Below are 23,084 nucleotides of genomic sequence, written 5' to 3' on the forward strand. Positions count from 1 at the left end.
AAATGCATACACATCTTTATGTGACTCAAACATATGTAGGTGTTTTTTGTTCATTATTATCTCATTTCAGTTGAATTGTTTGCAGAAACGGATGCTGTTAGACCCTAATTATCAATAAAATCAAAGTGGTTGAAAGTTATGATTATAATAGACTTCATCAGCATGAGAGCAGCATGGATATTTTTGACAAGCAATGGTCTGAGGGCCATGAGGAAGTATGTCTTGATGAATCAACACAATAAAGTCCCCCTGCTCACTTCTGATACGATGCTGCAGGAGAAAATCCCATCAACACCTTCTATTATTTTTCTTTGGCTTCCAACAAAATTAAAAGTAAAATAAGATGTTGCAGCTCAGTAGTCATTATTTCTTCCTCATTCGAAGTTGCCAACTCGTAAAAGTTGTTCCTTTAAGTCTTGATCGTTGTGTTTATTATACAGTTGTAAATCATACATATGACAAAAACACCATGGCATGTACTGCAGCAGGAGAGGGTTCATAGGAGCTTGTCTTTGAAGGATGTGGTTGAAAATGAACGTGACAGTGCATCGATAGTTCGACTTCGGCTTGACAATATATGGTAGAGCCTGAAGTTTAGATCACTGTTAGAGCAGGCTTTTTGCCTGATTTCCAAACACAGCGGGGCCCACGAGAAAAAACTGTTTACCTGTTTAAAGGACAGGCAAACAGGCCTATATAATTTAAGTTAAGGCCTAAATCGGGGTTATGCATGGTATTAATACTGACTGAAGTCTCAAGAGGTATATGATTAGTTTCAGGTATGTTGCTCAGCGGGATACAAAACCAAAGGTTTTACTTTGACTGCATCATACATAAGTCAGGCTTTATAGACAGCACACACTAAAAAAAAAAAAAAAATTAAAAAATCAGAGTGGAAATTTTGTCGCCTAGTAAAAGGCAATCTGCTCATTTGGTTCAGTTTTATACTGAACCAAATGAAAAACTGTGTCAGTTTTATAATAATAACATCACGTGTGGCCAAGAACACCTCGACATGCAGCCTGAGCAGTTTTGATTTCAATCCAGTCACACATGCACCTCAGAGCTGTCGACCTGTGATCACCTTAACTGTGTGCAGCAGGGTTAAAAACATTCCTTTGTGACACTTCATGAACTACAGTGTGTCTGGCACCACCAAACCCAGCTCAGTGCAAACAGTGGGGCCCACCAGAAAGAGACTGGGACAGATTGTTCTCACTGTGAGAACTGGTCTCCTTTTCTGGTTCAGCTTTACTACAATGTGTCACCTAAAAAAGATGATTTACACTCAAGAAGTTTTGATGAACAAGCTCTTGAGGTTTTCAATAATTTTTCACAGTCTAATTTTGTTTATATGTTCCTACATCAAAAGCCAAAATCACAGCAAAGTCAGTCTCTCCAGAAGATTTATCAAACATTAGAAGTAAATTTATGAGTGGGAAAAGAGGAACAAGAACACTTAAACAAGAGCTGAATATCTGATTTCTCCTCAGGAGATAAAACTCAGTCATAGAAAAAGCTGGCGTCAAGATAAAAAAAAAAGCCATATTTCAGGAGAATATAATCATCAAGATGCTGTCATTTTAACAATCTGTTTGCTCTAAAGATGTATTATGTATTTTTATTTAGAATTCTTTGCACTTACAATCGTTTCATGGACTGAAGATGAGCAAAGGTTCCTGGGATGAGCTGTGTTATTCTGTTATTGTGCAAAAACCTGACAGGGAGACAGAAAACAGGAAAATGAACAAGTGGGCAATAAAACAGGACGTGTGGAGAAAGGATGTTGTTTTTGGTGACTTAATTTTGTGTTTTTAACACAGGACAAATATCATTGTCCTTCCAGATAACAGTGCCATCAAACATTTTTTCCACCGTAGACACAACAAAGCATTTTCCTGCATATGCAAGACTTTTTGATCAATTTGCCACACATTTCTGTATCCTTCCTTTCAGGAAACTGATTCAAAGATCTTTCTTGCCTCTGCTTTGACTGTGTCCATGGAAATCTTCCCCAACAATGGCTCAACTACGCACCTGGGAATTTCTTCCTTCCCCTATTCCTTTTTTTTTCTTCCCTGCAGGTGTTCTATCTATTTACATGGACTCAAGGCTGCAAGTGCAAATACACCAGGTTTAAAAAATGAAACAAGAACCTAACATATGATTAAGTGCATAAGGGACAAGAGAAGGAGTTTCATAAAACTTTGCTAATTATTGCATCTAGCTAAATAAACAAAATCTCATAAACCTAGTAACAGTTAATATAACAGTTTACTGATTCATAAGAGCAGATTTTAACTATACTTGTGTCTGAACTAAATATATTTTATGAATTTTGGCAAAAAGGTGAGACAGAGTGCACCTACAGTCGTTCCAACTTCGGCAGATGGCTGAAGGATTCCGGTTCCAAAGAATCAATGCTGTTGAAGTGCAGGTAGCTGAAACAGAACAAAGTGTGCAAATAGGCATTTCAGGTTTTATGATTATAAAATGTTACATTATTCTATGGAATGGAATGGGTGAGGGCAGGGTGGGGACAGGTTTGGACAATTGTGTGTCAGAAATAACTATGAAGAAAATGGCACTGTGGATCTTGGCAGACTGCAGGAGTCTACATGTAGGCATTTGTGACATATTTATGTTTAAAATTTAAGGGTCCAATTTTAAATTCAAGGAAGTAAACGTGGAACATTTTCTAGAGAAAATGTCTGAAGTATGCAATTTAAGTAAGGATTCTGACAAACACTTGAGATGAGGTCAAAGCAACTAATTCTGGGTCCTTTCTATTTGGATGTTTTAATTTGTGTGAGTGATATTTAAATAGTTATGCTCAGTAACCAGTTACTGTAAATGTTAGGTTTCTGTAGTCTAATGAAAAATATTTCTTCTCACTCTAAAGTAACTCAAGTGCCTTTTTAGCAAACTTCAGCTCTGGTTAAGGAAAAGGTTTGCTATCACCACTGCATTCATACCTGCTAGATGAGTCATGCAGACAAATGAGTAAATTCATAATTATGTCTAATTTTATTCAATTCCGTAATATGAAGCAGTGGTCAATAAAACAGTAAAATTATGTATTATATAAACAGAATGTAAGAGAAAAAAAAATCTAATCATTTTTTGTTTTGCATATTTCAAACACAAGCAGTAGCTGAGGGTACTTTGCATGTCAAACAGCTGAATTTTTTTTTCATATGATATGAAATCCGATTTGACCAAATTCAACTAAAATCTTCCCAAATTACCTAATACAATCCACTAAAAACATCAGATTATTGGATTCAGATCCAATATCATGCAGTCCAGAGTTTGTCCCAATTAGAATGCAATAGAGTCAAATTCAGTTCATTTGTAATGCGAGTTAGTAAAATGTGATCTACTTAAAAATGTTTATAGAAAAAGGAACAAATAATTAAGGCTTTTGTTTAGAGAACTACAATATACTAAAATCAGCATTGCATCTGCATTTTCTCAGATTGGAGAGACAAAATATAAATGCAGAAAAAAATCAAGACAGTTGGATAAAAATAATCAATAAGGTTTCAAATTGGGATTGCTTTCACCTGGGAGTCAACACGAATGCAGCAGAAAAGCAAACTAAGACAACAAAGGACCTTTTAAACGTCAGAGATCAGAGAGTAAAGCCATGATAAATTTCTTTTAGGCCTAGTTCATTACTGGCCATAAATCATCAGGTTATGCTGATACAAGCCAAAGCCACTGCATTTGTTGACAGCAAATCAGGCATGAGGCTTAGACACTTATGAATCACAGGAGAATCATCAACCACTGATTTGTGATGCTCCTCATTCAGAACAATGAGACTTCATGCCTCGGCATGTGTTTTAATAGAATTACTGGGATTTACAACTTGCCACCAACACATAATGTATTCCTTTATTGGGGGAAATTCAACCCAGCTGCTTGGTCTGACACTGAAAATTAATTTTATTACACAGGTTATTTGTTGTTGATTGAGTTAAGAAAGGGCACAGCACATAAAAATTATTGTTAAGATGACCCACTAAAATATATATTGCATTACACTGAGTTCAATTTGTTTGCGACTAAATTAAGAGGATTATTGTATTTTACTGCAAATATAATAAGAACAAATTCATTTTCTGTTTTTCTCAAACCTTTGTGGGGTTAAAACTTATTCATTCATGCTTTTTGCGTCCCAAAACAGGAAACAGAAATCAGGTGTGGTGAATTAATTTGAACACAGCGATCTAAAGGGATTTAAAGTCCAATCATGATTTCACATTGTAGCCAAGTTGATTAGGATGTGTTTTTACTATTATTAATGCATTGAATCACAATTCATACTGAAACATAAATAAAAACATACAATCTCAGCTTCCCACTAACTGCAGACAACATAAAAATTTAATTAAATGTAAGAATTATATTTTTTCCAAGCAACATCCCAGTTTGGACTTCTAGTTACTTCTCTTTAACAGCCGGCTTCAAGCATTAGTTCAAGAATATCCAAATCCCCAAATTGTAGAGATGCACCAATCCGATATTAACAACCATTTCGGTCCCAATATTGAATGAAGTTCTAGATCGGGTATGGTGACAATGTGCCTGAGATGTTTTGCAGTATTGGATCAGCATCAACCGATACTGAGCCTCAGATATCTGTATTAGTATCAAAAGAAAAAAAGTGGATTGGTACATCGCTACAAAACTGTGCAATGTTCAGGACTTATGGGAAACAGTTGAACTTTATCACACAAACAAAGCTCACGTTATGCATGGTTATCTAGAAAGAAATTACACACACACACAAAATTATAGCAAATCACAGGGAATGTACGACTTTTGCAGCAAGAAGACAGACGTGGGTCAAAGCTTTGTTCTACAGCGCTCCTGGCTGCAGCACAACACGGCGACATATTAAGTTTTAAAGCTTCAGAGGGGTCGGGGCAAAGCTGTCATGATCACCATGCGACTCATGCAGAGAGAGTCAAAGTGGGTCACAGCACAGCAGACAAAGGTCAGGTGCACAAATGGCATGCATAGTGGCAACAAAAATGGAAAAGTGCCGTCGCATGTAGCAGCATGATGCCCATCTACAACCTAAGAAGTAAAGAACATGCTTTGATTTATGCACTGTATGACTCATAAGCATGTCAGCTTTGCCAGGCTTTGGGTTTTCTTTACAGAGATCCTCAGAAGAGGGGAGAGGGGTCAAGCCATGTACTAATGGGTATAAGAAGGCAGAACGCTGCGAGCAAATAGAAAAGGTGAATGAAGAACTCGGTCACTTACAGTTGCTCAAGAGAGACAAGGCCCTTAAATGCTTGTCTGTCAATTGATTGGATTTCATTCTTGTACAAATAGCTGAAAGGAGAGATAATCAGTGACATTAGTAACACTCACACATCTTAATTTTCTCTATTTATAGAGAAAAAGTATTGAGTCCTATAGCATGTTATAAAAATAACTTAATTTGCCCCAAAAAATTAAATAGAGCAACTTTCACAATGGTTTTTACTACTAGTGATAAATTAAAAACCTTTACACAAATGTATCTAACCCAATGCTGTTTGCCTACAATGAAAAAGCCACTATCTTTCTGTAAACATGTAAGGCAAACGGCTGAAGAATAAAGAGAAATTGTAAAAGGCTCAATAATTGTCAATTGTCCTTTGACAATTATTGTCAATTGACAATTATACCAATTGTCAATTGGTATAATTACAAATATACCAATTGTCCTTGCTGATCAATTGCTTATTTTTCTTGCTTGCAAATTAATATAACAAACATTTATGGTATGTATTATGTAGACATTTCAATATATTTCATTTTACAGCAAACTCTTTGCTCAGGATCAATAATCAAAAAAGTTTGAAGTGAAAACTCAATAGTCTCCGAGTTGCACAACAGGCTCACTCAGAATACGTAGCAAGTTGCTATATCTGCATCACAAGGAAACCATTTGCTGTCTTTTCAGTGATCTAAATTGTTACCAAAATATCCAAAACAAATAAAAATGTGAGAAATGATCAAAGTAATAAAAAGCATAACAAATTTTCGTGGGTCAAATGTTTGCTGCAAGCTCCATGTAGTAATGTAGAACAGACTGGAATCATAAACACAATGTTCAGGATCACCAGGCGCCCCTGAAAGACAAACCGCCCTCCTCATGGGCATGTTATTCTTCCGCAATACAAGTCAAAGAAATGTGAGCCTAGAAAAGCAATAGCTTCCAGCTGTGCATCCTTTCATCTCCCATCACACACTTCATGATTTTAACCCGGGATATAATGAGAAATGCAGATCTCCACCAGAGCAAGAATTAAATAAAAACAACAACAAATAAACCCCCCATTAAAACAAGATTAGAAAAAACTGAGTTATTTTACAGAACAGGAATCCACCAAGACAATTTGAGCTAAACTTTGGTTGAACATAATCACTCTGTAAAAAATAACCAAACAAAATAGTTAAACAGATGCATAATAGCAAGATACAGGACCATTGTATCATGTTTTTGAACGACTCAGCTGCAAATTATCCCAACGTTCATAAATCTGAGACAGACATTAGAAATTGTGAAAATGCCTGTCATTCAAGCAGCAGCCACAGTGCCACCCAGACTGCAGCGCCATTGACTAGTTTAACCTTCTGTGGGTAGACTAAATAGCAAGTTGTCCATTTCGGATTAAATGAGCCATTTTTGTGACTTAAACTTACAACTTTGAAAAGAACTTAAAGCCACCTATGTCTGTCCAGCACATTCAACAGACTTCAACCGTATTGTTAAGACCAAATAAACAACATCTGCAAATCTAACTTCAAAATACATTCATAAATAAAGAAAATAAACGGACTGAACTTAAAGTGTGGTGAGACATTTACACTTGCTGGTTAACTTTAGGTTAAAAACCAGCAAGAATACAAGATACTTAGCACGAAAAATGGCCTTGCCTGGCATTCAATTAATCTGCCTTTCCGTCGCTTTTCACTCTTACAACCTTTTCCTCTTTGTTGCAGGTAAACTTAAACAACTAACTAATGAACTAAAAGTGTGTTGCTCAAAGAGATCAGATTGAAATGTCTGGAGAATGTTTCAACAACTCCAATGAAATTTGTTTCTTCACCGACATTAAATCAGAAGACAAATTACATTTTACAATATTGTTCCAACAACAAAATAATTGTTTTCAAAATGTTATTTTTGAGATGCTTAACTTTTCATTTTCAATTTTTTCAGACAATATAGTTTGATAAACTACAAAAAAATAACCGTCCACAATGGATGCAAACGCAACGCACTGCTACAGTGTGAAACTTTTAAAGTTCTACATCTAAGGAAAAAAGAAAGCTTTTGATTCTCTAATGGGAAACAGCATCTGTAAAAGAAAACAATCTGAAAACTCTCCCTGCAGCGGTGCAGTCCTCAGATCAGCTGTGTTTTGATGGGAAGGGGCTCCCTAATTAAAAGTGATAAAACAGCTGCAGGATTTAATTACAAATAAGGACCATAAGGAATCTGTAGGCACTTGATTGGAATCCAGTGGAGAGGAAAACAAAAAAGCTGATTCTCTCTTGTCTCAAGCCTCTTGTTTGTTCCTACCTGCTGTGAAGTTGAACTCAAACATTAATTGCATCTAATTTCAGTTGTTTAGGTCAAATGGATCACCTAAATGTGGTCTGCTTTGGAGCCAAAGCAAAATTCAGTTTTGTAAAAAATAACTCAGCTTGAACTGATCAGTAAACAGACACAACTACTTGGTTCCAGCTCTGACCCCCCAGCAGGGTCAGAGCAATACTAATTCATATTCAGAGTGTATTCAGTGAAACACAGCCAAAAAGAAGTAACAACTATTTTTGTTACTAAAAAGCTGATGTATGATCCAGATCAACTTTTCAGTAAATTAGATTAAGTATTCCAGTGGGGCTTATTTGTGAGGTTAAATTACTCCAAAAAGCTACTTCTATATCTTATTAGGCACACATTTTTGGTTTCAAATGTTTTCAATTGGTCTTTTTGTAATTTTCTAATGTTAAATGTTGGGTTTTCATCAGCTAAAAGTAGAAAAGTAACAAAATATAACAAACAAATGCTTAAAAACCCAGTTTGTGTGTAATTAATCCATTAAATTGGTCTGAGTTAATGAATTGAGTTACTGAAATAAATTGACTTTCAATGCTACTCTAATCAATTGAATATGACCACATAGTTGACATATAGTCAGGTCCAAAACAAAAAACAGTAAAAGTACAAAATGGCTGTAAGGTCTAGCTCTCAGTTGTAGCAGCTAAAGTGAGTCTCTATCTCAGTTTTAAACAGGATGTTACATTGTTAGCACTTCCTTGATGTTCATTAAAAAAAGTTTACTTATTTATAGAAGATTTTTCTTTTTAATACAATGTATAATTTGAATTCAAGATCGGATTAGGCTACATATAAAAAATATAGAGTTGGTGAAATTAACAATAAATATACCAAAACCTGTGACCAGCTTTCATTCTAGAATGCTTATAAATAAAAACCTTCTGTCTGGTACCCAATGGTGGTTCTTGCATGAATGGATCTCTGTGCGAGCCCCTCCTTCTGCTGCCCCCAACCAATTAAAATGAGAAAATGAGATCCCGGGGTCCTGGAGTGCCGTTTTTCACAACAGCATGCAAGCGACTCATTCTCCTCATTCTTTGCCCCAAGCAGAAGATGCCGCCACCGCTTTGACTGCACATGCATAAAAAGGATAGATAATATGCTCAGGACACAGCTGGCATAAGAATACTTTGAACTAAAACTCTTTTCATGAAGCTACTCCTCCCTCCAGCAACACTGCAAGAATTTTGCTTATAAGAGCATATAATTTTTGAAATGACATTCTGCATGATTTGTAACAATACCCTTCTTCACAAACACACATGGAAAAAAAAATAGATATATATGAAAAAGAGTCAGGCGCAATGATCACCAGGTTCTCCCAGGAGTTAATTTAGCTGCAAAATTGGATAAGAAATACTCAAAAGGTTAAGCAAAAATTTGTTTTGTGTCATTTTAGAACCAATAAATAACATCCCTCTTAAACATATGAGAAAACAAAATTAAATGCAGCAAACTTACAGATACTTTAGGTTTTCTAGGTCTTCAAACGCTCCCCTGGGAATCCTTCGTATATGATTGTTGTTGAGTAGGCTGTGAAAGAAGAACAGGGAGTGAAAGTTAGTTGCTGTCAGAAGTTGCTCTTGTTGAATGTAAAGATAAACCATCAAAGAATTCAAAATGTTCCAAAAGAACCTATTCTGGACTTCAAGTAAATCCAGAAAATAAGCTCATTTAATTTAATAACAGGAATTTATTATTTTTTTCCTTGTGCATAGTACATTTCAGAACGTTCTGAAATTGCATCACCATTTCTGTCGTTACATAGATAACGCTGACACTGCTCAATTACAATTTTTTATGAAATCTGTTTTTTTTTTGTTTTTGTATTTTTTTTTTGTGGTTGTTCATTTTTCCAGATGTATGACACTTATATGCAATTGCCTGTGTGAACTGCAAACAACCTAAAAGTGTCCTGCATGCATAGTAGAGGACAGAGAATTGAAAATCTAGAACCCTCATCAATGATGAAAGGTAATTGTAGCACCAAGAAAACTCAGCAAAAATTAAATTTGTTCTAATTTGCAAACTCCCTCATCACATCATTCTCCAACCTCATCACTCTCTGTTCAACCATATTAGGATTAATTAACAGATGCAATTAAAGTCATAAATGGGGTAAAATGCACAATGGCCGTGGATTATCTTAGTGTCACAATTGTTTCATTTCCTATTCAGTTTTTAGCAATGTCAAATGAACTTGTCAGGTTCATTACTCTTGGACAACATGTTGTGTTTCAGTTCTTACACAATCACAGCATCTATGAAGACATATCACTACCAAAGAAAAGTGAAACACTTAAATAACAGATACAGAAAAGTCAAGGAAAGTAACAATATTTAGGGGAGAGACACAACCAGTGTTCCACATGAGGAACTTATCTTGGTAGTTGGAGACAAGAGTTTTGTTTTGTCCTGTTGACGGACAAATCCTTGACACAGAGCAGGGGTCGACTCCCTTGAGGAGCCATTACAGAACTCAACAGAACAAGCTGAAGAAGTCAGAAAAAAGAGCAAAATAGTTTGTCCAGGAAATAACACAAGTGCTTTTCTGTCTTTACGGTGGCTAAATGATATACAATGCGGTACATTCAACATTTTTGCGTTTTTGAGGGGTGCATTGTAACACTGGGTTTGGACACATTCACTCAGTGCCATCTACTTTACATCACGTGTTAGCTCTGACAACAACTTAATCTACTTCCTGCCTTTTCAGGAAAAAAATAAATATTATGTGGTGCTTTTACAGGAAAGAGAACCCAACAGAAAAGATTGTTGCAATGAAGACCTGATCTGCTGCTAAAGATTTTATTTATAACACACAAAATACAATTATTAAAAAATAAAAATTATCTGACAAAGATAATTGTCAGACAATAGAAAAAACAGTTATTTTTCTAAAGTTATTTTAACTACTGCTTTTAAGTGTTTAAAGCTTCACCATGACATTGTTCCTGATCTGTCAATAATGTTGTCTAACAGACCTCTGAGACCTCCCCAACATGGCTGTATTCATACTTAAATTACAACATTCAAAAGTGAGCTGTATTAAATGGGTCACTTCTGAAGGGAAAGTGGTATTTTGAATTTTGTTTTGGAGAATCATACACTCAATGCACATCTCTGGGTTTTCTCCCACTTTCTTGGATTCCTTCGCTGGAATTTGTACTGGCACCAATTGATAATTTTCTTGGCCAAGTGTTTGGAACTAATTTTCTTGAAAATTCAGAGCTTTTCTGTTTAGATTTTAATCAGAAATGTCTCTATTTATCCTTCCTCCAGTTAAATGAAGTCAGCCAGTATGACATGCTGCAAGACAGCCCACACCATTAATCTTCTGAAAAAGTCACAAATGTGCTTATTGGCTCTTGGAGAATTCCTTTGATCATTTCTTTGACTTCTCTACCAGAAATCATATGAGATGTGCCTCAGTTTAGCTGCCTTATGGTGAAATTATGTTCTGGAGTTCAAAATTACGGCTACTCTAACAGGAACACCCAGACATTTAGAAATCCAGCTGTAACCTTGTCATTATTACACTGTACAACACTAGGACTTTTTCAGGAAGGTTTTTTTTCTTTTCAGTAATCAAACTCTATGCAGTACTTTAATACAAACAGATTTTAGCTGGTTTCTTGGCTTTCTCAGGCTTTTCCACATCATTTTTGTAAATACTTTCTCTATCTCAGGTGTCATTACACACTCACTTATTGAATAATTTGCAATAAATGTATTTGTATGTTTGGACAACTTTATGTGTAGGTTGTGATTTTCCTTGCTTATGAAATATATTCACTGAGAAAAGAAATGTTGGTGTGTTCAGTCCTGGTTTTAACCAAAGTGTACCTGGAAAGAAAATTGTTTGAAGTTGCTTTCTTTTGGGTGTATTTCTTTTATTTCACCATATTCTTCAAAAACAGATGAAGAAAGAGCTCAACACCTTAAGCAAATATTTAGAAAAGGTGGACCATATACCTGAAACCTGAAAACTGAAAAGATAACTATAAAAGGAAGCATAACAAAACAACATTTCTTATGAATATGTGTGTGCTAACTATGTGTGTCAGTGCTAAATATAAGTGAGAAAACACACAAATGCAGGCGGACGTGAAAAAAGAGGAATTATACTAAAATTATATTCTGAACCCAGTTTGTGAAACTACAAAAGAAGAGCATGGAAATGTTCTTGCTTCTCATACAGAGGCAGGGCGACTTACAGTGTGTTGAGGTTCGTTAATCGCCTGAAGGAGCCTGGTTGTAAATCCTTGATTTTGTTGAATCTCAGGTCTCTAAAAGAAAAAAAAAAAAGAGAACGTGTTAATTGTTGAGGATATTTCACTATGTTAGTACGATAAGTGATACCCAATCACTGTCAGGAAAATCCCAAAGTATTACAGGATGCTCATCTCACAAGAATTTCTTTGTTAGGGCTTTAATCTTCTTGGGGGATTTCAATAACGTTTGCCTTAAAGATAACAAGCACAGGGTTGTTTGCTGCAGTCAGCAGGCTTTAGAATCTGTCTCCTGTTTCTCTCTAATTGAATGAGTCTGCAAAAATAGAAAACAAAGCTGGCATATCTTATCTTTTAGAGACCGAAGTTAAATCACTCTTTATTATGTGACATTAGAAGCATAGAAAAAAACGTGTGAGCAATGTTATTTTTTACTTTTAAGGCTTTTGTGGTACTAGTGGACTTTTTTCACAGCAGCAAGTTAAAGTAAGAGGAAGAATGGATGTTCAGCAAAGGAAAAAAAATGCACCTTCCCCATTAATTTGACCAAATGCAAACTTATCAATTTAAAGAAAGTATATATATATATATATATTTAAAAAAAAGTATTTTATCATATTATTGCATTTTATTGAACAGCTTAATTCAAATGCAACCAAAGTTTTTCAATCAGGTTGCAGACTGAACTTTAATTTCTCAGAATTGAACAGACAAAAACAAGACAGACAAAAACTCTAAGTGTCCCATCATGAACTTTGACATTGGACATATTAACAGAGAGACACCTGTACAGACTGAAAAGGTTCCTGGGTTTGTTGGGATTTTTTTGAGGATCAAATGAACTTGCTGGGACCTTCATGGCTAGAAAAACCGCAAGCTGTCTTCAGTGTTTTTCGCTTGTATATAGCAGAATGATGAAGTCCTAACATTTTGGATAAAAACAGTACTGCTTCGTATATCAGGTAATTAAACACATATTGTGAGATATTTAACCAAAGGTGAGATCACTTTCAAATGATTAATGTTGTCAATCCTATGTAAAATGAACCAGACCAAAATTTTCAAGTGGATCTGAGAAACAGTTTTCAGACCTGGGCGTTCTCTAGAAAGCTCAATTGACCCTGTAAGAGTTCAGGCTGCTGCCTCCAAGCGCCAACTTTTCCTTGTAAACAATCTGCATGGTTTAGAAAGACATAACATAGTTTTGCTATCTTGCAAAACTGTCAAGACATCGGCCCAATGGAAAGGTTGAGATTAAATGTCCTAAGTTCTGTAGAAAAACAGTTTTCATTTTGCTTGTGTTTTATTTTTTTGTATATGCAAAAAAATATATATATTGAAGTTGTTTTTCTCAATGGGTTATTTAAGGATTCTTAATTCTACATGTCTTTACTTAATTTAATAAATAATTATAAAAAAGGAAAAACATATGCAACACTAAGTCATCTTGTTTTTACTTTCGGTGATGAAAGAAAGCATGAGTCTTGAGGCTTAACTTTACTGTTAAATAGCAAGTAGCATATCATCTCTGAGTAGGTAAACCTTAAGAGACAAAGCAGAAAAAAATATTTAAAATATATCATAAAAACAAGTGAAATGGTCTCACTTATTTTGTGAGTATTTCACAGACAAATAACAAAAGATGTTTACAATCTTAGAGTCTGTGTTACAATAAACCAGATCAGTTACAGATGCTTCCTCCAATTGTTTGACATGCTTATTGACACAGCTTGGCTGTAGACTTTGGTGGAAGACACACTGTATAATTTAAATCTCCAATATGACACCGCTAGCAACATCAACAAACAAGGATGGTCACACATTTCTGCACATTAAATTCCTACTTAAATGCTCCTGATTCTAGTGTCATCTTAACCCATCTGAGCTGAAGCTGTCAGGATCACAGGAACCCATAAGCAGTTTTTTGTTGGACTTGTACAATTTTTAAAATAAGGAAAGCTTAAACCACGCTGTGAATAAGAAAGAGTCAACATATTCAGAGTGAGTTGTCTTCCTTGGATATGAGACACTCTTAGGGAAGGCTTCTCTGCAAGGTAGCATTGCAGGACACATTTTCCAGACATGCTGAGGCAGACACTGTCCTGCCTCCTCTGGGCCTGAGGGATGAGAAGCAGGAGAAATGAACCAGGCTATGTGCTGATTCAGGCAGCACCTTTCGCAGTTAGCACAAATAAGTGCAATAGATTCCAGGTGAGGTCATTCTTATCATGGGTTTAATGATTTTAAATAAAGACTCGGTTTCACATATTACAGCTGCAGAGATAATAGCGGCACCGCACCTCAGATTTTCAGACAGTATTCAAACAACTCTGTTTCTTTCTACAGAAGGATATATAAGGTCAGGCAGAAAGGATAAGATTGGCTCAGCTGTTGTCTGAAGGGAAGGAAATGCTCAACTGATTAGAAAGTCCTGAGAGCCTACAAGCTAAACCGAAAACCGCTCTGGATTATGTGTGGAATGTTTAAGTGGCAAAGTGACGTCAAGGTGCCTTAGTTTTAGATTTTGTAAAGAAAAATGAAAACTAGCTTTCATGTTAAATGCTGATCACTATAAAATACATTTTAAAGACAATTTGTCTTAGCTAAAGCCATGTTAACTCTCTTTCTGCAAGCATGCACAAAAAACTAAGTTTAATTCCATGTTACAGTGACTAAAGATTATCCACTATTATGGCAGTCTGTCATCTTAGTCTTTGTTTAGGAAAAACTGGAAATTAGAGAGGAAATGACTCACCTCATAGCCAGCAAAAACAGAATAAACCAAAAGTTTATTCTGTGCAAGCAAAACATTTTAAACTCATTTATCAAGTTAAGTGACCAAGGAATGTTGTAGTGTTGTTTTAGAAAATTCCAAAATTTCATTAGATTTGTTGTGGCACTCATTAAGGAAGTATGTTAACCCACCGTAACGAGGTTTGACAGCAAGAAAACCAGAGGCAAGTTCAAAAAAATGAATATTAACAACCCTGTGAAAGGATTGACAGACCTGTTCGGGCTTTGCCTAAACACATGGCTGGAAAATGAACAGCTTACCCGGCTCGATTACCCACACAGGAAGATAGACCCATAATTCAAGCTGATAAAAACAAACCCTGAAGTTAAACTCCCCCATATGGTTTTGCAATAAACTTTGACATATTTCTCATTAAGTGATTTTGTTTACATGGGATTTTGACACAAGTTACGTTCATGACTGTGAAATCACTGTGATAGTGATTATATGCTGTTGGCCACAGATCTTTCCTGTCAATATTCTTGAATTTGCAAAGTTGTCTGTCTTTCCATCCGTCTGTCTATGTTAGTGTTGTATTTATTTTTTACCTAGACCTCTGTCTCCTAAACCTATAGCCCAACACCTACTGCCTCACATGTTTTAAGTGTCTCTCTTGAATAATTAAGAGAAACATGTAGAACATGCCAAGATCCATTAATTTACTCGGCAAACTTTATGACATATTAAAGTCACAGCACCATATAGTGGCGTATCATGACATGATTCAAAGTGTCATCATCTGAAAATGCCATCAATTTCTAGACACCGGTCTCGCGCAAACATAGCCAAAGAGTAAATTAATTCTTATAAATAAGACAAGTCTCAAGAGATTTTTGTGTATAAATAAAGGAATATATATTGTGTGTAATCATTTCCAGCTCAAATGATATAATAGTTACAGACTGAAGTAAGTGATTACTACATAAATAACATTTGACCAATAGAACAACAGTAAGAAGCCCATAGATCCGCAGAACCTAGTGAACCCCTAATCTAGTTTCAGCAGCAGTACTGAAGCAAACTGTTGAAGTGGAAGACCTACTTTCAGCGACTGAGAATCTGCCAAATTTCCCTCATAATGGAGTGACTGATAAACAGGATGATCCACCATGTCAAAAAACAGAGGGGCGAGGAGCAAGGATCTTGACCTTTGTTTAGAAGCAGAACACTCAAATTATTCATCCATCCATACATCCATTGTCAACAGATACTTATCCTTGCAGGGTTTTGTAGGGGATTGTGTTTATGTCCAGACATCGTCACAGACAAGCCCAATGATTCTGGTAACGTTTTACCAGAAAGCTGAGCAGCAAGCTACTGATTCAAAAATAAAAACAGCTTACTGTTTCTAAGGATTCAGTGCCGAAAGCACTGATTCTTGAGAATCAGTAATCAGCAAAGTTGTCTGTCCATCAATATTTAGCATTGAAAAATAATTAAGCTTACAATAAGCAATGAGAAATAAATCTAATGCAGCATAAATGATTCACCTCCCAAGCTCTTGTAGACTGACTGACTAAAAAGTCTTTCTCAGAACTCCCCAGCTGTTCTGCTTTAGCAATTCGTGGGAGTAAGGCCAATGGAGCTCCCATCAACAACTGTCTTGGGTCCTATTTCTGTGTGCAAATAAGTAAAGCTTTGGGGATTTCTGCCTTTGCATTCCATAAAGCTGCAGACTGACCTACTCACACAACCTGACTGCAGCAAATTCCAACAGAACAGACGCCACTGACTCTTCCTGATTCACCCCGTCTGTCTCTCAGGCACACCAGGGTAAATTAGTGGAAATGAATGCTTGACCTGAAGTAATTATTACTTAATCGATATTTAAACTTCTTGTGTAGGGGTAGAACAGAATCCTCGTGGCATAATAATCATGACAAAATAATCATATATATAGATAATTGTCACTGAAGCAAAAGCATTAAAACAACCTGTTAAATCTGACACACCCATTTGTTTTTCTAATGTTTATAGAGTAACACAAGTATGACTTATATTAGCTGACTAGCTAGTTAGTCTGCAAAGCCAGCCTGTAACAGTCTTTACAGGCAATTAGAATGCGCCCATTTTAATTTTTCTTTTTTTTTAAATTAAAGTAATTATTGACATGTTGTCCTGTGGTGTAGACTGTTGAAGACTTTTTCTTAAGTCGGCCATAAATGACATGTTGGATACTGGCTAGAAAAGGGAGGCGGTGGCCCAGTAACAAACAATAAATCCTTTTTTTCTGATTCTGGTTATTTACTCATCTCATTTTTGAATATGCAAACACAAGCGTTTCACAAACAGAGCTCTTTCAATGGTTACTATCAATTTCCAAATTATAACAAAAGGCAGGTTATTTATATAAATATTGGCTATTAGAGTGCCATAAGAAAAATCTGATTCACAATGTGCACATTACACTAGTTCGCAAAAATGAAATCCAGACTTTTTAAGCCAGGCATTTCCAAGATGCAAAGCAAGTGACAGAAAACGCTCAAATCATATGCTGACAAAAACATTTGCAGAACCTTGCCTGAACTGTTAACAAATCTGTGAGAAGGAATACAGCGGGATCATTACAGCATTACAGAGAGGGAACGTAATATTCTGTCGCCCCTCAAACAGACAGTCCAAAGAGAAAACAGCTGAATCATTATGATGTAGGCCAGAAGTAATGCAAAAGCCAAAGAGTGGAGGAGGGGGACTTTAAACGAGCTCTTGGCACAAAACATATTCATTGTTTTTAATGTTTTTGTGCTACAAGACAATATGACACTGAGTTTTAAGAGTTTAACATGCATAACAAAAAATATGCAAAAATCTAATTACGGAGCTGTCCTTGGAAAATTGAAAACAGTCCTGATCTTTTCGGAGAATATCCCAGGTCAAGTGTCACTATAGCACAAACGTTTGAAAGAACCTAGAGCTGCATGATTTCAGACACTGCATTTTCACTTTGACCACAAGCATCAAACACACAACTTTTTAATGTGATTCCATAAATTGCAGCACATAAAAAGGCTTCCTCACAGGAGAACTGCAGCTCTGTAGTTCTCCGGGTTGCTCAAGGAACATTTCAAATGGCAGATTAAAAGAAGTCACGTCCTGACATGACGGCCCAGTGAAGTGAAGAGTGGGGGGAGCAACAAGTGGCTGCAGCTTCAAAGCCCACAGACATGAAAGCTGGTGGGAAACCAGTTTGCTCATCATCCCAGTAAAATACAGACCCTTCTTATTTTAGGACTTTCATCTACCCTTTGAGGGGAATCCGGGCAAAGCTCTGTCCACCACTGTGGGCTGACCACAGATATTAGAGGACAGAACGTATTCTGAGTGTGTGGCAAGGGTAACTTGTACATTTGCTGCAATAGAATCTGGCTATTTATAGGGCCACGTTTTTATAGACTGCATTCTGGAGATTTCAGACTGGCACATATCTGGAGGGATTGGCCAGATGTTGAGCTTTGTGTCCAGACAGTCTGTGAAAGGAAACTGTTTAGCACACTCCTCGTGACAAGGAGGAGCCATTCACAAGTGCTTGTTGAGGTAGAAGAATTTCCTTCCTTTCATCTGAGAAGGTCAAACATAGGCAACAAAACTAATCAAGGGTTCATTGTCCACACGTTCAAGAAATATTCATGATGGAAATGTTGTCCGATCAGTAACTTATTATTTTGGCTGTACAAGAATTGCTAAATAAATCTCATGTGCATAAGTGAAATGCTACTGGCTTGTGCTGAACTCATTTTGAGGAACCTTATTTTCCAGCTCTGATCCTCCTCTGTGAACTCCAACAAGCAGGTGAAAACATCTTGAGATGTTTTTAAAACCTCTGCTCTAAGATCCCCACATGCCTTTTCTACATGGTGAATGTGTGTGTTAAGACCCACCTGACTGCAATTATTTATAAATCAATGTGACAGAATAGCAGAAGTCCCCGGGCTCTTTTTTTATCCCATGCCTGCATTAGATTCTCGGTTTATCCGGTGGTGGGATCCCGTTAGTTTGTATAGTGAAGGAGGGGAGAGAGATGGGGAGGGGGAGGAAGAATACAACGCTACTTACAGAATGGTCGTCTGCGGAGACACAGCCGGCACGGTTTCCAGGTTCAAATGCATACATCTCACCGTGGTTCGGAAGCACAAGCAGCGGCTCGGACAGCAAAGCGCAGACTGCGGTCCGCAGGCGATCAGCGCGAAAAGCGCCAGCAGGAGACGCGGAGAACAGAGCTGGCCAGCCCGGATCGCCATTTCCAGCAGTGAGAGCCGAGCAGAGAGCTGAGAGCGCCAGCTGTCCCGCTCCAACACACACACGCACGCACACACACACGCGCGCGCACTGTGGGAGAGGCGGACTCACGCGCGCACACACCGAGACACGCAGCAAGTGGGGCAGGGTTACAGTCCTGACGAAGTCCACCCGAAAGCTGAACGTTGAAAAATGCAGATTGCAGAAGTTAATTCAGATTAGCTACAGCTTTCTGATCTATCTATCTATCTATCTATCTATCTATCTATCTATCTATCTATCTATCTATCTATCTATCTATCTATCTATCTATCTATCTATCTATCTATCTATCTATCTATCTATCTATCTATCTATATCTATCTATCTATCTATCTATCTATCTATCTATCTATCTATCTATCTATCTATCTATCTATCTATCTATCTATCCATCCATCCATCCATCCATCCATCCATCCATCCATCCATCCATCCATCCATCCATCCATCCATCCATCCATCCATCCATCCATCCATCCATCCATCCATCCTCAGTAGCGAATGTTTACCACTTTACAATTTTCAAACAACAATGTAGGTCAGCAGATCGTCCAGATGAAGCAGGAGCTCAACCTGCAGCCAGAATGCAGCAGATGACTGGGCAACATCAGGCTGAAAATGAGCTTCTTAAAGCACAACATCGTGTGTAAAGTAAACTTTCATAACTCACATTTAAGTTGACTTCCACTTCACTGGAGCAGAGCAGTAGAATCAAGATATCAGCTATCAAACCTATCTGATAACACAATGTTGGCCAAAAGGAACATACCCCAATAAAACATGAATAAATAGATAAACTCATTGATTAGTCATTCCAAAAAAGTGTTACATGACCTGGGAGATTTTGGAGGACCACAGTGAAAGCCATCATCGACTTTTCCAAAAACTTAAACAGTGGTGAACTTTCACAGCTGTGGCTGGCTTACCAAAATTACTCCAAGAGTTATTTGATGACTTGCACAGGAGGTCATAAAAGAACTCAAACCAACTTCTAAATCTCTGTCAGTGTGACTTGCCTTGGTTTAGATACAAATTTATGATTCAACAATAACAAAGAGTGTGGATAAAATGGGAATTATAGGAACGCTCCAAAAACCTTAAACATCCGTCTGAATTTACCCTAAAAACCTACAGTAATTAGGTTTTCAGGGTAAATTCTGCTCTAACTATGAACAAAAAAATCTTGAAGGACAATTTGTCATCAAATCACGACCTTAACATGAGGTAGATCATTATCTTGGACAATGATCTGAAGCACAAAAACAAGAAGGTTTGGGGGAGTGGTCATGTGAACTTGACTTCAATTGGGTTGCCATGACATAACCTCGAACAGGGTGTTCAAGCTTCAAAACCTGGTTGTGGCTGAACTAAAGCAGCTATGTAAAAAAAGCGTGGTATAATTCCTCCACAGAAAACATAAGACACATATTAACTGTTTACACAAACACTTGATGGCAGTTGTTGCCACCAAGTCTGCTAGAGGAAGCCCAACAATTTCATCAAGTGGCAATGAAACATGTGGTGGCAATGAAAATTTATGACTGTTAACTGAAAGAGGCGTTTATTAAATTAAATTAACATAATTTTCTAATTCCAAAGGACGATAAAATATAAATGATTAAACAGTAGTTAACTTATGCCTCATAATTGGTAAACACTTTAAAAAGAGAAGAAGCGTTGACCTTTTCTTGCTTCTTTGCGTCACAGATTTCATATTTTCAAAGTTTGGGCTTGCTGCCATCTGCTGGAAGATATGAAAATAACATCTTCCACTAGAAGCATAGATTTTAGCCAAAGATCTATTCTATAATATTTTGGGCCTGATCTACAAGGATTCCAAATAAAGAGTGAAAAAATGCATGAGGAGAAAACAAAAATTCAGGCATGGGAGGAGTTTGGAGAGGCCATGGAGAAAGACTTCGGCATGGCTTTGAGGCGATTCTGGTCCACTATCCGGTGTCTGAGGAGGGGGATGCAATACAGCACCAGCTCTGTTTATAGTGATGGTGTGCTGCTGACCTGGTCAGTATGCCTCCTGGTGAGGTGTTCCAGGCATGTCCCATTGGGACCACCTGGGTCTCCCAACCCAGGACACGCTGGAGAGACTATGTTTCTTGACTGGCCTGGCCTGGGAACACGAGGCCAGCCACTTCTTCTGGAAGATCTGGAAGAAGTGGCTGGGGAGAGGGAAGTCTGGGCCTTCCTTCTTAAGTTGCTATCCCCATGACCTGACCTGACCTGACCCTGGATAAGGCGGAAGAAAATGGATGGATGGATAGATAGACAATCAACACAGTATTTGCATATTCATCAAGATAGGCACTTCATTTTTTGCGTGTGCTGTTCTCCTCATTGCATGTTTGTAGATCAGATTTGCACATGATATTGAGTTTGCACCTGTTTTTGTACATGCAAACCTTTAAAGATCAGGCCCTTTGAGTACAAATAACATAACATCTAATTTATAAATAATTTTACATATTCTGTCGTAATTTTCAAGGCCATTGAAGGAGTGGGCATTTAGGGTTAGTGTACCGACTAAATGCAGCTTTGACCATCTCCACTCACTCTTCACTTTAAAAAGTAAAATGCGTTCAGGTTAAGTTTGTTAGTTGATATTAGGTCAGTACGGAGTCATGCATTCTCTTTGTTTCTCTTTCTTGTTGTTTTGGGGTTTTGTAGGTCAAAGGCAGTTGTTTATGTTGTTGTTGGCAAGCCAAACTGTTATCAACTTTTTCTACTAACAATACATTTCCATTTGCTATTGTTTCAGCTTCCTTTTGCTGACGGACTACAGGCACTGCACTGATTAGCGTTGGCTTTGTTTGAGCTCCTCATGGTTTCAACATAAGCCCTGAAACAGAATTTATGACTGCTCTTTGTTGCCAATTAAATAGATAAGCCCTGTTTTATTTAGACAGCAGGAAGTCAACTTTCAGGCTTAATAGTCAACAATGCACTCAAAACCAAATGAGCTGTTGTCTACATCTCTGCCCCTCTCCTCCCTGTTCTGTCATAGGTGACATTTATTTTTAGCTTATTGGGTATAACACCAAATGCTTTATTAGTTCAAATCATGCTGCTATCAAAGGGGGTCTAGCAGCAGTACAGAAAATTGAGTGAATAGTGAGTCCAACATATCAGTTCAGCTCAACCTTCTGGCAGATACTTTGAATAGAAACAAAAGAAACAAAAAAATCTTAAGATATATTCAGAAATATGACACCTATGAAACCCAACTCAAAAAAATATATAAAATATTATACCCATAAAATTCTTCCTGCATCCTGCTCCGGGTGAACTCCATTTTTCACACAGTCACAAATGAAGATATTGTAATATAAATCAATTTGTGATTTATATTGCAGGTTTAAATTGTGATCTAGGTCTTTTTTATATCTTCAAATATCCTCAAAGATTGTTGAGTTAAGAAAATTTCTTTCAGGGTATTTGAGCACATTGATTAGTCTCTACACCTTAAATACAGGAGGGTGCCGATTAAAGACGAGGAGTTCCAGTTTCGCAATGCCACCATCATGTACTGTGAGTAGTTCAAGCATTTCTTCTGAAACATTACGACTTCAGTCTGTCACACATTCAAATTTTAACATACCAAAAACAAGCAAAAACATAGAATACAGAATTGATTTTTGTTTGCTTTCGAGTTTGTTTTGTTTTTTTACAGCTCATGTTAAAAACGTGTGTGAAAAGAAAGCAACTGCTATTCCATCTGCCTTCAGCTGGAGGCATCATTCAAACTTGCACAATGGAGGCATCTAGTGGTAGTGGTAACTGGACTGATGAGAAATTAAACCTTTATTAGCTTTTGTTCTGAGACCACCAGTGAGAATACCAGACACATTGCTTGCAGTTGAACAAGCTTTCTCCTGACTTTCATGTACATTAAGTACAATAACATCCTTTTGCTCATTTATAAACCTTCTTCAAATTACAGCAATTCCATTCAAATGATCAAACATCTTCTGGAACAGCTGAGTTTTACGGCAGGTTCATCCATTTCACTATAACTGAACACATTTGATCAAAAATCCTGTAACAGTATTTGTGGTGTGCCTCCTGCAACAGGATGCTCTTAAAATATTTTTTTTTATAATGAAGACACAAAGGAAAGTATTTTACAGGC

At 37.0% G+C, this 23,084-nt stretch overlaps 1 protein-coding gene across 4 annotated transcripts in view; it reads right to left on the bottom strand.

Annotated features, from left to right (window-relative positions):
* Nucleotides 1-18,934, bottom strand: part of LOC129365226 (peroxidasin) — a 41,678-nt gene extending 22,744 nt beyond the window's left edge. For 2 of the 4 annotated variants that reach the window (XM_055038295.1, XM_055038298.1), the window contains exons 1-6: nucleotides 18,716-18,934; nucleotides 11,854-11,925; nucleotides 9,098-9,169; nucleotides 5,281-5,352; nucleotides 2,370-2,441; nucleotides 1,646-1,717 (exon numbers count right to left, since the gene is read on the bottom strand). In XM_055038295.1, the coding sequence (XP_054894270.1) occupies nucleotides 1,646-1,717; nucleotides 2,370-2,441; nucleotides 5,281-5,352; nucleotides 9,098-9,169; nucleotides 11,854-11,925; nucleotides 18,716-18,900 (545 nt within the window). In that variant the 5' untranslated portion in view covers nucleotides 18,901-18,934. Of the gene's footprint in view, nucleotides 1-1,645; nucleotides 1,718-2,369; nucleotides 2,442-5,280; nucleotides 5,353-9,097; nucleotides 10,129-11,853; nucleotides 11,926-18,715 lie in introns of those variants that run through there. The other 2 variants (XM_055038296.1, XM_055038297.1) reach the window with 2 other exon arrangements.
* Nucleotides 18,935-23,084: the final 4,150 nt, after the last annotated feature.

The sequence above is a fragment of the Poeciliopsis prolifica genome, unplaced genomic scaffold, assembly GCF_027474105.1.
Source record: "Poeciliopsis prolifica strain line A6 unplaced genomic scaffold, Auburn_PproV2 SCAFFOLD013, whole genome shotgun sequence".
NCBI classification, from domain to species: Eukaryota; Metazoa; Chordata; class Actinopteri; order Cyprinodontiformes; family Poeciliidae; genus Poeciliopsis; species Poeciliopsis prolifica.